Source organism: Apiospora hydei, assembly GCF_038363865.1.
Source record: "Apiospora hydei strain CBS 114990 chromosome Unknown utg000005l_segment0_segment0, whole genome shotgun sequence".
NCBI classification, from domain to species: domain Eukaryota; kingdom Fungi; phylum Ascomycota; class Sordariomycetes; order Amphisphaeriales; family Apiosporaceae; genus Apiospora; species Apiospora hydei.
Window position 1 is genome coordinate 76333 of NW_027117364.1, and position 15810 is coordinate 92142.

General features: G+C 57.1%; 6 protein-coding genes across 6 annotated transcripts; 5 read left to right on the forward strand and 1 right to left on the reverse strand.

Moving 5' to 3' along the window:
• Nucleotides 1-357: 357 nt before the first annotated feature.
• On the forward strand, nucleotides 358-2012 carry PG997_005469 (L-asparaginase precursor; the record flags this gene model as incomplete). The annotated part of the gene is made up of 3 exons (XM_066809784.1): nucleotides 358-492; nucleotides 572-1145; nucleotides 1219-2012. The coding sequence occupies 3 exons, from the start codon at nucleotides 358-360 to the stop codon at nucleotides 2010-2012; spliced, it is 1503 nt and encodes a 500-aa protein (XP_066668707.1).
• Nucleotides 2013-2422: 410 nt separating this feature from the next.
• PG997_005470 (translocase of the inner membrane) lies at nucleotides 2423-3054 on the reverse strand (the record flags this gene model as incomplete). The annotated part of the gene is made up of 3 exons (XM_066809785.1): nucleotides 2423-2464; nucleotides 2538-2891; nucleotides 2986-3054. 3 exons carry the CDS (start codon nucleotides 3052-3054, stop codon nucleotides 2423-2425), a joined length of 465 nt encoding a protein of 154 aa, XP_066668708.1.
• Nucleotides 3055-5237: 2183 nt separating this feature from the next.
• PG997_005471 (WD repeat domain-containing protein) lies at nucleotides 5238-7947 on the forward strand (the record flags this gene model as incomplete). The annotated part of the gene is made up of 2 exons (XM_066809786.1): nucleotides 5238-6239; nucleotides 6298-7947. The coding sequence occupies 2 exons, from the start codon at nucleotides 5238-5240 to the stop codon at nucleotides 7945-7947; spliced, it is 2652 nt and encodes an 883-aa protein (XP_066668709.1).
• An 869-nt stretch (nucleotides 7948-8816) lies between these two features.
• PG997_005472 (uncharacterized protein) lies at nucleotides 8817-9848 on the forward strand (the record flags this gene model as incomplete). The annotated part of the gene is made up of 2 exons (XM_066809787.1): nucleotides 8817-9274; nucleotides 9377-9848. The coding sequence occupies 2 exons, from the start codon at nucleotides 8817-8819 to the stop codon at nucleotides 9846-9848; spliced, it is 930 nt and encodes a 309-aa protein (XP_066668710.1).
• A 1148-nt stretch (nucleotides 9849-10996) lies between these two features.
• On the forward strand, nucleotides 10997-12077 carry PG997_005473 (uncharacterized protein; the record flags this gene model as incomplete). The annotated part of the gene is made up of 2 exons (XM_066809788.1): nucleotides 10997-11845; nucleotides 11985-12077. The coding sequence occupies 2 exons, from the start codon at nucleotides 10997-10999 to the stop codon at nucleotides 12075-12077; spliced, it is 942 nt and encodes a 313-aa protein (XP_066668711.1).
• A 1144-nt stretch (nucleotides 12078-13221) lies between these two features.
• Nucleotides 13222-15400, forward strand: PG997_005474 (uncharacterized protein; the record flags this gene model as incomplete). Its single annotated transcript, XM_066809789.1, has 4 exons — nucleotides 13222-13474; nucleotides 13576-14597; nucleotides 14666-15218; nucleotides 15297-15400. The coding sequence occupies 4 exons, from the start codon at nucleotides 13222-13224 to the stop codon at nucleotides 15398-15400; spliced, it is 1932 nt and encodes a 643-aa protein (XP_066668712.1).
• Nucleotides 15401-15810: the final 410 nt, after the last annotated feature.

The window sequence follows — 15810 nt, forward strand, 5'->3', positions numbered from 1 at the left end:
GACTAAAGCAAAGCGCAATCTTGAAGTAAGCAATACACATTAGGCACCTCGGACAATATACATTTATAGGCAGCATTGGATGAGAGGGGGCCTTGTTTCCATGCATTCGGCTGCAAGGAGAATCGGAGATTGCGAGATGGCTTCTCCCAGGCCACCGGCTGTCCCCGAGACGGTAAACATCGGTGGTCCGAATCAGGAAGGTCGCTAGGTCGGTGACACTAGGTAGCACACCCACAGCATTAACCCTCTTGTGCACCCGTATCACATCTATCTAGATGGCCAACAAGCGGAAACGCATCTGAGATCACCAAAGTAGAATAGAAAACACTGTGTCGGCTGCTCTCGACTATTTTCACTATGGAATACAAGAATCAACAGCGCATTCCAAAGGCTGTGCCTCGGCTCATCATCCATGGCGGGGCCGGCAACATCCAGCCCGAGAATTTCTCGCCCGAGAAGTACTCCCAGTATCGTGAAGCTCTACTGACTATTGTAAGTTCTCGCCCGTATATGCACCCCTTAACTATAGCTAGTCATTGTAGGCCGCCAGCCGCCAACGCGTTGTTTCTAGACTTCTCAAACCGAAGTGTATATGCACACGCCCATCGCCACCAAAAGCAAAGGCGCCGAGCATACGCGGGAACCAACAGCGCTGGAGATCGCGGTGCACGCCGTGACGCTCCTCGAAGATAACCCGCTGTTCAACTCCGGACACGGCGCCGTGTTCACGCGCGATGGCATCAACGAGCTCGAGGCCTCCGTCATGGTCTCCCGCGGAAAGGCCAAGCGCGGGGTCGGCGTGACGGGTCTGCGCCGCGTCAAGAACCCGATCCTGCTGGCCCAGAAGATGCTGGAGCACGGCGAGGACGACTTGACGGGGAAATCGGATCTGGGCTGGTCGTCCAGCCGGGATGCTGGGGATGGCGTCAACTTGGATATCCCCTCGGCCCAGGGGCATACCTTGATCCACGGCCCGTCCGCCGAGATCTTGGCGGAGAAGTACGGGCTGGAGCTGGCCGAGCCGGGTTACTTCTTCACACGAACGCGCTGGGATGAACATGTGCGAGCGCGTGAGCGTGAAAAGAAATCCCGCATCCATTTCGCAACATGGAGCGCGGACGAGTATCTCCCACAGGGCACGTGTGGTAAGTCACATATGTGATATACACCCAACGCGTCCAAGATATGGGTTACTGACTCCAATCGTCAATCATCAAGGTGCCGTAGCGCTCGACTCTGACGGGGTCTTGTGCTGTGCTACTAGTACGGGTGGAATGACCAACAAGCTGACCGGCCGCATCGGGGACACGCCGTCCGTTGGCGCCGGCTTCTGGGCAGAGGAATGGAGCGAGCAAGTTGTTGCCTCAAGCAGTCCAACTGCTCGGGCAAGTGGGATGTCAATCAGCGACTACGCACCCCTCTGGTGGAAACACCTGGCATGGCCAGGACGGGCCATCTCGGACCTCCGTACTGGTCTAGTAGGTGGGCTTTGCTACTCGGACTGTCTGCCCGGGCAACCGCAGTACTCGCCCCTTTCGCGGGAGCAAGCGACGACGACGAAGACAGTGACACGATCTGTTGCGGTTTCGGGCACGGGCAACGGCGATTCGTTCCTTCGTCTGGCGGCGGCGCACGCTGTCGTGTCGATGGCGCGTTGGGCGGCGATCCCCGCGGGCGAGGCACTCCGTCGCGTCGCGGGCCGCGGGGGCGCGCTCCAGAAGAGTGCGGACAACCGCTGGAGCAAGACGGGAGAGGGCGAGGGCGGCATGATCGGCATCGAGAGCACCCGGGAGGAGGCCCAAGCCGAGGAGGGTGGGCGTGGCGGCGGCAGCACGGTGGTGTCAAGCAAGATATTGCATGACTTCAACTGCGGTGGCATGTTCCGCGCCTGGATAGATGATGAGGGCAACCATAGAATGAAGATTTGGGATCATGTTGCAGACGAACAAGACTTGCTTCGCAAGCATGCCGAACCGCCGGGCTCGGAGAAGGGACAAGTGAGAGTGGGTTGAGAATGTGTCAGGTCAGGAGGACCTTGGAGTTGAAGGGCCGATCACAGAACTTTGTTTAGACGAAGTCGTAGACATGGGTTTGATGCTCGTTATTATTTGTTAGTCTAAGTCGTGTTGGGCGCTGGTGTTGCCTCCAATAGTACATCGGGGAGAAGTGGTGGCCATCAAGTGTGACTCTTCCATTCCGGTCCCATCTCATCTATTCCTACAAAACCCGGTCGTCCCGCTCCGAACCCAATGTCCAGGGAAAGCAGCCTGAATGCCCCCCTCAATCTAGCATGTACAGTTGCGACGTGACTCGAGGGGAGCGACGGCATATATATCAAATGTGTAGAGTGGCGATTGTAGGTCCCCAAGCGTAGTGATGCTGCAGGTCGATACGGCCTTCAAAGTACGGCCATCTGAGCAAACTATGCCAGGGCCTTCTCGGCATTCGGTGGCGGTTGGGGTACCTGGGGCGTTAGGATTCACGGTCAGCATATGAATACGAAGGATGTTGACCAGGGCCCGCTGCAGCAAACGTACCTCTAGCTTTGTCGAACCAGCCATCAGCCGTTGGAATCCGATGCCGACGCCCTCGATAACGGCGAGCAGCACCGCGCAGCCAATGGCGCCATTCCGCGCCGCCTTGTACCCACCGCGAATAGCCAGCGAGCCACCTGTGAAGAAGCCGGCAATGATGGCGTTGTAGGGATCCTCCTTCTTCCGGATGCCTTTTACTGCGCAGTCAAACGTCGAGAAGAGACCACCCCACACGCCGAAGTTGCCGCCTAGTACCGGTGCGCGCGCCTTGATGGCTGTGATGGCGCCTATCCGCCGTTCGCCCATGGGGCTGTTGCGGAAGCCCTTGATGCCGTGCCATATGGTCCCACCAATTGCCTGCCGACGGTACGTTAGCTGACCGAGCCCGGTATGGGTTTGCTCCCTGTGTAGATTGACGCGAGGGCGTTGCAGTGAGGGGGTTAAGACATACGCCCATGGCAAAGGCACCGCCAAAGTCATTCAGGATGACATAAGGGCAAGGATCTCGCGTGTGATCCATTGTGTCAGGCTGTAGTAAGTGGAGGGAAGAAGAAAGAGGCGAGTGGCGGGAAAGGTTGACGCCGGGAAGACCGTATGCTGGGTGCGATTGCGCGCTTCAATTGCGATGTGGCAGAAGCAGGCCAAGGCGTCGTCAAATTCGTTGGCTGGGATCTGGGGAACAGAGGACGCGTATTCGCTGGGGGCTGGATAGTCGACACGATCTGTCGACGGTTGGTTTGGTGTCGGAAAGTGCGGCGATGGGCGGTGGTGGCCTTGTCGTCGTCGTCGGATGGAGGTTTTGTCGGGTCAAATTGCTGATATCACGGGCTGGCAGTTCATTTTTACAAACCTGAGCTGTGAGAGCTGGAGCGGGAGAGAAAATTGTTGCGCACGGACCCTGCCACACATCGGTCCGCGCGGTCGTTTTCCCCTCCGTGGTGCCGATGACGCAGCCCCACCGTCCGCCCCGAAAGGGATTAGCCTATCCGCAGCCTAGGTTTACCCCACGCCTGCCTTGACTGGCAGTACGTACCTCCAATCTAGGCCAATCTAGGTACTACCTACCTAGACCTACATACCAGTACCAGACCTACCAACATGTAGTATGTACCTCTGTAGTGCACGCATCCAGCATGTACCTACCAAGGCTATCTATCGACCTTCGACTCTTCCAATCAAATGGTCCAGTCCCAACGGTCCAGTCCCAATAATCCGCATCAATCCCCAAGAAGTCCGGACAAGGCTGGCAGCCCTCGGGAGTCTGGGATACTATGTGCTGACTACCTCCGTTTGCCCCGAGTCCCTGGGGGCGAGGGGTGGGCGTGATTGAACTGAGACATGCTCCCCGCCGGCCACAGTATCCTCAACGCACCACAGGCATTCATTCATGTATGTCACTCACGCATCTGCTTCGTCGCCGCACAGCTTGCTTGCGTGCGTTGTACTGCATTTTAGTTGAACATGCACCATGTAGGAGGCCTGGATCTGCCAGTACGGTTTCACCAGCCTACGTCTTGGCTGCCGGGCTGTCAATATCCCTAGATGAAGGTAGGTAGGTATGGATTGCCCCCTGGGGATTGCCCACTGGCGGTGAAGCTTACCCGTGTCTGATATGCAGGCGGGCGTAATTGCCTTCATTGGCAAACGATCTTATCGCACGGCATCAAGGTCAACCAGCAGTCGGTCTGGTTCTCTTGGTAAACGTTCTTTTTCGGCGGTGTAATTGGTTTTGGTTTCATCATCTTTCTACCGGGACATATACATCCTTTGCAGTCCCCCATCTCTCCTCAGTCTGCGAACCCAACCATTGTGGCTGTTGCACTTGACGATAGTGCACAAGTGAGAGAGAGTGGCCTCCAGTATCCGTCCGAACCCAGGGCATCCATCATTGGAATCCAGCGCCAGCTCCAGCAGCAGCACCACCTTCGTCCAGTTCATTTTCTCGGACCAGTCGAGTCGCAATCCATGCCCCCGATCGCATCATGGCCAAGGGACGAATGAGCAGCTCACAAGATGCCGGGGGTTGTCAAGGCTGTCGGAGGATTCAAGACGAAGAAGGCTGGCAGAAGCAAACTGGATGGAGACCGCAAGGCCCAAGTAAGTGCAAGTCGTCTTACAGATCTCGTTATCCTTACGTCTCCGGCGGCAGCCGACAACATGCTCCAGAGAAGAAGTCCCAAGTCCCAATTGATTTGATTGATTGATCCCGCCCATGGTCCGGGCAGCCAGGGTCTTCAGGGCCCAGAATAGCATCGACCCCACTGATTTCCAGGCACTACTTGCACCTACATTAGGTACATAGGTGCTAGCTACATCATGTACATGAGGGTGATACGGTTGACGGGTGACAGCCTGACAGGTAGGTGTGAGCCTGTCAGGTGGTGCTGGAGGAGGTGGGCAGGTGGGGGTTGCTCATTGCCCGTCGCATCACATCATTGCCAGCTAGGTCCATTTGACCTCTACCTTGTCCATTGGAAGTCTGTATGTAGTCGGTGCGGGCTACATACACCGTCGTGGACTGGAACGCCTCTTCCAGCCTGCTCTTTCTACCCGTCGCTTGACATTTGATTCTGTTTTGGAGCAAAACTCACCCAATACGCACGCACTGTACAACCTCCGGTTGTCTCTCGCAGAAACTGACAAACCGTGCAAGCCCAAGTCCAGTCCTTTGCTGCGTCGACCGCAACGTCCCCTCCACCACCGATGCCGGCCACCACCGCCCCGAATGCGTCGGCTCCCGCTGTTGAAGTGCCGCCACACACCACGCCCGAACTGAATCATGTCCTAAAGCACGACAGCTCCGTCCTGGCCCTCGTTGTCGGCAAAGACCGCATCTACGCCGGCACCCAAGATGGCGAGATTGTGGTTTGGTCCCTGGCCACCTTCCAGCCCATCCACCGCATCCAGGCCCACAAGCGCAGTGTCATGTGCCTGTTCCTGTCCGACGACGAGTCCCTCCTCTTCTCGAGCGCCAGCGACCCCATCGTTAATGTCTGGTGCCCCAGCTCCATGACTCGCAAGTACGAGATCTACAGCACCTGGGATTCCTTTGGCGACATCTTCTCCGTATCCTATTCCTCACAGCACCAGACCGTCTACTACGGCGCACAGAATACCACAATACAATGGGTTGGACTGAACGACACCAGCCGCGTCGTTGCCCAAGACTCCACGAGCCACCCAGATCGTCGAAACCACCGATTCTTCGACTCCCGGGCCGTCGGTGGCGCGAGCACACCACGGCCCACCGACGAGCGATACGACCTCATCCCCCGATCGCATACCGTCTTGGAGACCGACCGACGAGCCATTAGACAATATGCCCACTACGGATACGTCTTCTGCATGCTGATGGCACGCGGCGTGACTGCCTTTGCGGACCCTGAAGACGACGTCCTGATATCGGGCGGTGGCGACGGGACCATCAAGGTCTGGCAGCTGGGTGGCAACGAGGTTGGGCCCGACGGCACTCTTAACGGCCTTCGGGAGATCATGTGCCTGGGCGAAGACAATGCCGAGTCCGTCATGTCTCTCAGCATCGACGGGTCTTTCCTGTACAGCGGCAAACTCAGCGGCATCGTCGAGCTCTGGGACTTGGATACGAAGCAGAAGCTACGCGTCATCAAGGCCCACAAGGGCGACGTCATGGCATTGCAGATGGGCTGGGGATACTTGTGGAGTGCCGGTTCTACGGGAACAGCCAGCGTACGTTCTATTTCCCCTTCGTAGCGTGGACCATGCTAAACAAGACACCGACCGACAGAAGCACAGCACGGCGCACTACGGCCAGTACCAGGTCGACTGCTCGCAGAACGTCAGCCAGAAGTACCAGCTCCTGACCCAATGGAAGGCCCACGCGGGCAAGATCCTGGCTTGCACCGTTTCGAACTACGAAGGTCGCGAGGTTTTTATCACGGGCGCCAACGACAACACGGTTGCGGTGTGGGTGGTCAAGAACCCGCCGGCAACAGAGGCAACAGAGCAGCAGCCTTCCTCACCCGTGGTTGACGAGGACATGATGATCTCGAGTCTGAGGGATTTCGTCTCATTCAAAACCATCTCATCCAGACCCGAGTATGCGGAAGATTGCCGACGCGGCGCCACCTTTCTCCGCACACTGTTCCGCAAGCACGGTGGCGACGTGGAGATGCTGAGCGCCGATGACAACCTTCACCATCCCGTCGTCTTCGCCAAGTTCAGTGGCAAGCTCGAGCCGGCGGAGCAACGCAAGCGGATCTTGTTTTACGGCCACTACGATGTCGTCCCCGCTGACTCTAGAAAAGGCAACTGGAGCGCAGACCCATTCCAGCTCAAGGGTACGAATGGCTATCTCTACGGCCGTGGCGTCAGCGACAACAAGGGGCCCATCATGGCTGCTCTGTATGCCTTGACAGATCTCATGCAATCAAAAGCCTTGGATTCGGATGTCGTTTTCCTCATCGAGGGGGAGGAAGAGTCGGGCTCCCGGGGCTTCCAGGAGACCGTCCGCCAGAACAAACAGAAGATCGGGCACATTGACTATATTTTGTTGGCCAACAGCTACTGGCTGAACGACATAACCCCATGTTTGACATATGGGCTTCGAGGTGTTCTGCATGCCACCGTGTGCGTGGAGTCGAAGCATCCTGATCTTCATTCTGGCGTGGATGGATCGTACATGGTCAATGAGCCTTTGACCGACCTCACTACACTCATGTCCAAGCTCAAGGGACCGCGTAACCGGATTCTGCTTCCTGGTTTCTATGAGGGCATTCTTCCACTGACGCCCGAGGAGGAGGCTCGGTTCGATGATATCACCACGGTGCTCATAAACCAGAGCCCAGACGAGAACAAGTCCGCGTCAGACCTCAAAACGTCTTTGATGGCGCGCTGGCGCGAACCCAACCTAACCATCCACAGATTCAAGGTATCGGGCCCTGATGGCAGCTTGGTCAGTAGCCATGCCAGTTCCCACATCAGCTTCCGGCTGGTGCCCGGCCAAGAGCTGGGCGACATCATCCAGTCGCTCAAGACTTACTTGCGCAACGAGTTTGATCTTCTTGAATCCGACAATGAGCTGACGGTCAAGATTGACAACAAGGCCGAGCCGTGGCTGGGTGATCCCGACAATGCCATCTTCCGGACGCTCGAAGAGGCCATCATGCAAGCTTGGGTGCCTCTCTTTGACAACGGTCAAGGTGAGTCGCAGGAACCCACGCCGGCCGTCGGCGGCAAGTTGCGAAAGCCGCTGTACATTCGAGAAGGCGGTTCGATCCCGGCCATCCGGTTCCTGGAGAAGGAGTTCGAGGCCCCGGCGGCGCACTTGCCTTGCGGACAGGCCAGCGACTCGGCCCATCTCGACAACGAACGCCTGCGGGTGACCAATCTCTTGAAGAGCCGTGACGTCTTCGCGCATGTATTCAAGAAGCTCTAAGATCAAAGGCGCTTCTGAGCGACGTCGGCTATTTTTGAGGACGTGTACGCATAATGCTATTCGCCACTGCCCAATGTCTGTCCAATAATACTGACCTGGCCACCCACCTCTTGTAAATACCTCCTCCTGTGTCAGATCAAGCCATGGTAAACAAGCTCAGGAATACACGCGCTGGGTACCACATGAAGAAGGCTGCATGGTGCGTGGGAGAGAAGTCGGTCCCCAAGGAGGGGGGGCCAAGAAGCGTGCCCAAGGTTGGCTTTGTACACATCGGCATCCATAATCTCGTAGCGCTTTTACACTCAATGCAATCACCTGCTAAATGCTAGATGACCGGCAGCCGAAATATAGCACAGCTAGCAGAATGGGTGCGAAGAGCGCTTGTTCCCTAGCTGACTCGATCTTCACTACGGGAAAATATTACCTTGACCTCCCACGTACAGCGGACCCATGCGTAACAAGTGACGGTGATACCATGTCTCGGAAGATGACGGACGTGGCTCCCACAGATCATGTTCCGTGCTGGGACGTTCGGAGACCTTATGCGGTCCCTTGATTCGTGCATATTCTTGGCCGGCGCTACCCTGGCGAGCGGCCTGCATTGTGGGGATTTGACACCACTACAGTCATCCTGCTCGTGATCAAGCTTGCCATTTTCAATCACGGAACGTAGCCGGCATGGACGGGCCGCCAACGGAACGAGCCCTCAGCTGGATTGCGCTGCCGCGGACTCCGTGCCCGCCAGTCGTGTGAGATTCATATCTCCTGCATATATCACCCAATGCGCCTGACGGTGACTGCAGCATCCGTAAAGACGCCTTTTTCTATTACTCTATTCTACCCACCAACTATCGTCGGCTGGCAACAACATGACACGCTCCTCGCTCATCGTGGCCTATTTGGCCGCCGCGGTATCGGCCGGGACGGTGATCTGGGATGGCCGCTTCAACGACCTCTCGTCCGCCACCGACCTCAACAAGTGGTCCTGGGGCAGTCAGGTCGGTCCGTATCAGTATTACATCCACGGCAGCGGCGCCGTGACCGACTACGTGAACCTCTCGCCCAATCACAAGAACCCGGCCGACTCGGCCTCGAAACAGGGCGCCAGGCTCACGCTCGACTCGACGGCGTACTGGAACGGCCAGAACATGCGCCGGATCGAGCTGATCCCGCAGACCACGGCCGCCATCAACCAGGGCAAGGTCTACTACCACTTCAGCATGAAGCGGTCCGACGTGAACCCACCGGCCCAGACGCGCGAGCATCAGATCGCCTTCTTTGAAAGCCACTTCACCGAGATGAAAGCTGGCTGGCTAAGCGGAGCATCGTAAGTACCTAGCTAATTAGTTGCCAGAGACACCCCGAGACCACTACCCGCTGCGAGGGCGGTTGGCGAACGTGACAGTTGACTGGATATCGTATGATACAGCGGCACGTCCGATCCTTTACTCCGGTGGATGGTGGACGGCCAGACCAAATGGAGCGTCGACTGGGACGCCGACGTCTGGCACAACGTGGCCTACGAGATCGACTTCGGCGCCAAGACCGTAGGCTATTGGCACTCGACGGGCAGAGACCCCTTGGCTCGAGTGATCGCCCCGGTTTCGGCCAGCACGTCCAGCAATGGTGCCGACTTCCACGTCGGAGTGCTGGAGTTGCCCAGAAGCGGCTATCCCGACGCCGTCGAAGACATCTACTTCTCCGGCGTCTACATTGAGACCGGGGATATCACCACGGCCATTGGCAGTGGCAGCGGCACGTCGCCAGGACCGACTTCCACCTCGAAGCCAGCACCGTCGACCACCCCGGCACCCGCCCCGACCACGACAGCAGGCCCCGGTGGAGCGGGCCAGACCAAGTATGGACAGTGCGCCGGCAGCGGTAAGAGACCGACTCATTAGCCCCTTTCGTTTTGTTACCGAGGGCCATCCATGTATGGCAGACCTGTCGCAGTTGAAGGCTTACAAACTGTAGTCCCTCAACGGGATCATGCATACTAACTCTGCAACCAAATGCATAGGATACACAGGACCAACGTCCTGCGCGTCAGGCACTTGCTCTGTCCTGAACGAGTGGTGTAAGTCGTTGCCCATCCCGAGTTTTTGAGCGATTGCATGTGTAAGCTGATTGACTCCTTGCGCAGATGGACAATGTCTTTAAAGAGAAGCATAATTTCCACGACAAAGGATGGACAGTCCATGACAAGTGCAGCTGACTGGGAGTCGAAAGTCCTGTATGGGACTTTGAATGTTGGTCCAAGTTGGGCGGGACACGATGGTATCATGGCAAGATGGCAGGGCTGCCTGGAGGGGGCATTAAACGATCACTCCCGAGTACCATACCACTATGTCCCACCCGATAGGATTTGGCGTGTTGTCTCGTCATGTGGTGCACCAGTTTCCAGACCGTTGCCAGCCCGCCCGTCGACATACCGTGGCCGGTATTCGATTTACACAAACCTGATAGGCAGATTGGTATTGACTTTGTTTAAAACACCTACCTGCAGCCCTCGACGGGACTTGAGGTGCACAACCGTCGACAAAGGTGGCGTAACCTCGGGAACCGATGTGACGGTGATGCTTGGGGTTATTTAGTGAAATGAGGGCGTAGTGATGTTTGCCTGACACGGCTCTTTCAACGGAGAGTGCCAGGTCCGTGGGGGGTTTGTTCGCCGCAGAGCAGATATGACTACCGGTGATGAGCGAATAGCGGCTTTTGTTTTTTTTATCTTGGAGTTGAACAGTAATTTAATTCGATTACTATATAAGAGGAAACACCACCCTGCAAGGTTGAAAGCTCGGGTGAGTAGAGTCGCACAGCTGGCGGAAAGTAGCACGACTACCCACGGAGAGATTGGCTACGATGACCGAGGTAACAAACAACGGTTCGCACCCATGTATAGTGACTCCCATCTCCCCATCTACGTCCCTCCAGCTACGTACAAGCAAGTCCCTTCTGAAACCAAGTAGATACGATAACGTCTGCCGCCTCACTTCTCGAGAAGCTGCACATCAACAAGTTTGCCGGCTACGAAGCAGTCACCCACAACATGATCACCTTGACGCGAAATCATCCGGTCGACGCTCCCTGTCGGTATATTTCGTCTTTGCCGTCCAAGGGCATCCGGAGCTCCTTCATCGAGGCGTTGAACCAATGGTTCATGATCAAGAGCGAGAGCCTCGACGTCATCAAGGACATCATCAAGATGCTCCACGACGTCTCCCTCATCCTGGACGACATCCAGGACGATTCCCCGCTGCGGCGGGGCCGGCCGGCCACCCACGCCGTCTTCGGCCTCGCCCAGTCTCTCAACAGCTCGACGTACCTGTTCGTGCAGGCGCTCGCCGACGTGCACGGGCACTTTGATGCCGTCACCAACGGGGCCTTCATCGAGGTGCTGCAGCGCATGCACGTCGGCCAGGGCTACGACCTGTACTGGAGCTTCCACTCGCAGTGTCCTTCGGAACAGGAATACCTCGAGATGGTCGACGGCAAGACGGGCGCCATGTTTGCGCTGGTGGTGACGCTGATGGAGTCCAAGTCGGCTACCATGCCGCGCGGCGACTCCTTCCAGCGGCTCACCCTTCTCTTCGGCCGCTTCTTCCAGGTCCGCGACGACTTCATGAACCTCAACTCGGAGCTGTACGCCCAGGGCAAGGGCTTCTGCGAGGACCTGGACGAGGAGAAGCTCTCGTACTTGCTGATTGTCTGTGCCAAGAGCGACCCGGACGCGTACCAGCAGATCATGGGCATCTTCCGGGCACGGAGCTCGTCGCCGACGGGCGCGGCCACGCCGTTGGCGAGAGAGTCCAAGACGTACATCCTGTCGCTTTTGGAATCGTCGGGGGCCATGAAGGCCACCAAGGCGTGGCTCCTTCATTTGGAGGCGGAAATAGTGGTATGGCTTTTCTTTCCTCCCGGGTGTATGGATCCATCCCCCAACTACCTCCCGCGCCCTCCCTCCCCCCATCCCGTACATTGGACGAGACGGTTCCGACTTCTGGGGAAACTGGTACTAACGCCGAAGCCCCGACCAGGCAGAGATAGGGGCCCTGGAGAAGGTCTACGGCAAAAAAAACGCGCAGTTTCGGATGCTGATTTCAAAGCTTAGCGTGAAAAGTACAGAGTAGCCGCGAGGAGGGTGTGTCTTTCCCATCTACCTAAGCCATGGCCAAGCCAGTGACAAGGAGGGGCTCGAGGGTGGCAACGGCCCGTCGTCCGTCCTGCCTATCCTCCAGACTTGGGTGAATACATGTAGGGGAGATTCCGGTGTGGCATGTTCCAGTCGTGCCAGAGAGTGCAAGAGAGTGCAATCGATGGAAGTTGGAACATGCATAGAAAGAAGCAGCAGGATCTTCATAATTGATGGACGTTTCATGAGATTTACTGGGAGTAGTTGTGTTGGCTTGGAAATGACACGCCCGCTTCTGGCCCCAGTTGTCAGTATGTGACAGTTGAGGTAGGAGAAACCGAAATTGCCGATTAGTGATAGAGAGTAGGATGTACCTGCTTCCCATCAATGTAGGGGAGTAGGTCACCTTGGAACCTTAGGTAGGTAAAGTAGCTTGAGGTACATGCAATGCTCGATTTCCCCCGCTACTTACCGAGAGTCTGTCTGTCCAGTACCTACTGCACTGTTCCCTCCTATAGGTTGGGTGCATGTGTCCCCGCCGTGTGCCTTCCAGTGTGTCACCCGTCGACTCCTGACAACAACCTTACCCAATACGTGCCTACCCATATACCTACAGACTACAGTAACCTTACAAGGCTCCAGGCCTGATGCCCGAGTACGCCCCCCCACCCCAAACTCCAAACCCCACATCGATCGTCAAAGTCTTACCCATTTACCCATTACTAATCAATCAATCAATCGCCCTCCGCTTTCCATCCTCGTGGCGACAGTATCATGGCCGGTCGCTAATCGATTGGAGTGCCAGTCGTGACTGAGTCCCAGATCCTGCCAGTCACGTTTGTCCCACTATGAATGGACGCCGGACGGCCTAGCACCGCAAGCACCGCAAAGCACCGCAGCCATCCGATTGCACTGTCCTGCCTGTTGTCTCATCCGAGAACACCCCCAACCGACGCGTTCGTTTCGGTAGGCTAGCGCCAGTAACGAGCTCGCGGGGCCCGCCCTCGTCTCTGGAGCGACTCCACGCCTTCCCCGGATTCCATCGTGTCCACCGGAACGACCCCCACATCCAGGACCAGCCCGTGTGCCCAGTGTGTTACATCCACGCACCCTCGTTACGCAACCGGCATCTTGGCACCACGATGCGCGTCATGAGCTCGGATCTGGCCATCCTGAGCGCCGAGAGCTATGACGACGGCTGCCGCCCCCACCGAGCCGCCAGCAATGGGCCCGCCATGAGGAAGTCCATCTCCTCTGCCGCTGGAGACAAGCCGATCCCCAAGAAGAGAACTCGGACGCAGTCGTCGCTCGACCACGACGAACCCGACGAGGAGAAGAAGCGTGCTCGAGGCCGGCCCCGGCTCGACACCACCGACCAGACCCCTCAAGAGGCAGGTTTCTTTCTCTCCCTTGCCCCATAGCCGGATGGCGCATCTTGTGCCTGTACTAACTCCCCCGGTAGCGCCGCCGCACCCAGATCCGGCTGGCGCAGAGAGCCTATCGCGATCGCAAGGAGAGCGCCATCACCAACTTGGAGAGAGAGGTCGAGAGCCTCAAGGCCACCCACGGCCAGATGACCCAAGCCTACCAAGATGTTCTCGACTTTGCCGCCAGCAATGGCCTCCTGGATGCCAAGTCCGAGTTGGGTCGCAGGCTTATGAAGTTGGAGGCGCTGACCAAGAAACCCAACGACGCCTACGATGACTACGACGGCTCGTCGCCCGAGGGCGGGACCGACGACACCAAGCTGCCCGGCGAGCCGCGCCGCCAATCGGCCCCTTCTGCCAGCTCTGGCGAGAACGTCGGCAGCTGTGGCAGCTCCGCCAAGCAGGCCCTTGAAAAATCCGAAACCACGCAGCAGCTTTGGGCGGGAGTCATGGTCACCCACGAGCCGGTTAATGAGATCGAGGCGGCGGCAGCACCACAAGGACCTCAGCAACTCTACTCGACGACCTCTCTGTACGACGGCCCCAGCTCCCACCCTCCAGGGCCCATTGGCTACGAGATTATCGCCCAACCGACGTCTCAGAATGCGAGCTTCGCGCCGCAGTTGTCCTTCGACCCATCATCGTATGGTATGCACTCTTGGACGCCATCCCCGTGGACCTCTTTGCCAAGCCCCAGCAGCCTTGCCTACCAGGAGCAGTCATTCGCGCGCCGGCTTCATCGAACTGCCCTGCAGCGCGCCGCGCGCCTCATCACCATGAAAGATCCGCCCTCGGATAAAATCCTGCGTGTTTTCGGTTTTGCGCGCCTGTTTGAGACACTTGAGCAGATTAGGGAACGGACCCTCGATCTTCTCACCCGGTCCGAACGGGAGACCTTGTTCAACCGGGGCTACCCTTTCCAGCACCTCGGCGGCATCGGTACCCATTTCCCTCCGGCCAACGAGGCGAATCATGGACATGCTTCTTCTTCTTCTTCCACTATGCGTGACGTCCTCAGCCGGCCCAAGGATGAGCATGCTTTCACCATGGGCCCCATGGATCCTCGCCTGGGAAAGATAAGAGAAACTCTCGTGCGTCTGGGGGAGAGATCAATCTGCCGGGGTTTGACGGCCATTTCTGGGACCCGGACGAGGTTCAGATCTACCTGATGCACAATGGAGTTGAGATCCCGCCTGCCGTTGACCATCATGTTGTCGAGCTCGAGGATGGCGCATTCGGGCCTCCGCCTTCACAAGTCCAGAGCGAAGACGACGGACCACAGTTCGCACAAGGTCGGCATGCCTCTTCTAGCACGGCACCCGGAGCAGGAGCAGGGGCAAATACCATGTCGGGCCTGGGCTCTACGCCGGTCACCACGGTGGTAACATCGGCGCGGCTCACAGGTCCGGTGTCGTCCCGCCCAGATGCCACCTCAGCGACGCCAAATAATGCCGACCCGGCGTCGCTTTGGCCTCATGGTCACAGTGCCGTTGGTCATTTCCCACTTCCAACGGGCCCTGTCACTTGCTCCGCCATGCCGGTATTCCCTACCCATCCCTTCCCGGGCCCAAACGCGCTGGATTTCCCTGTGGAGATGGCCGGCTCGATTTATTCGAGTGATCCGACGGGCCCACCGGGACATCATGATCACGATCATGGTATTGCAGCAACCAAGAGAAGTTGGCGAATTAACGTAGATGAGTTCCTGCATCGTGAGTATCTGAGTTCCTGCCTCTAACTCTTTTTCTGTCTTGGCGTGCGTCCGTGGCTAACGTGGGACAATGTGACAGAGCTGCTCATTAAGATGACCTGTCTGGGACGCAGTCCGGGGATTCGACCCAAGGATGTGGACATGGCGTTCTGGGCCAGTGTTACTGATCTCAGCACTGCATGATATAGCTCGACGCCACTGCTGTTGTTGCTGCAACGAAATCATGTTCAGCTATAAAGAACGACATGGCGCCCCGCCACTGTCTTTTATTTTGAGGTGCTTTGGCGATGGCGTTTTGGAGTTGGTACGTCCTTGTGCGAAAGTGGCTGAGCATATGATCCAAATGACTCAACTTGACTGTGAAAAGCCACATGGAATGGAGGTTATATCAAGGGATCACCGGCTCGGAGATATGGGGCCTGATGGCATATATACATTTTCCCTCGGGGCTCTTGTTCTTATCCTACCTACCTACTACATCCGCGTATATAATACAAGATGTATACGGGAGCTTCATTCTCTGATTGCTGGTGATAAAATAACTGAGGACAGCATATATATATATATATATCAATAACAAGATGAATGGCGAC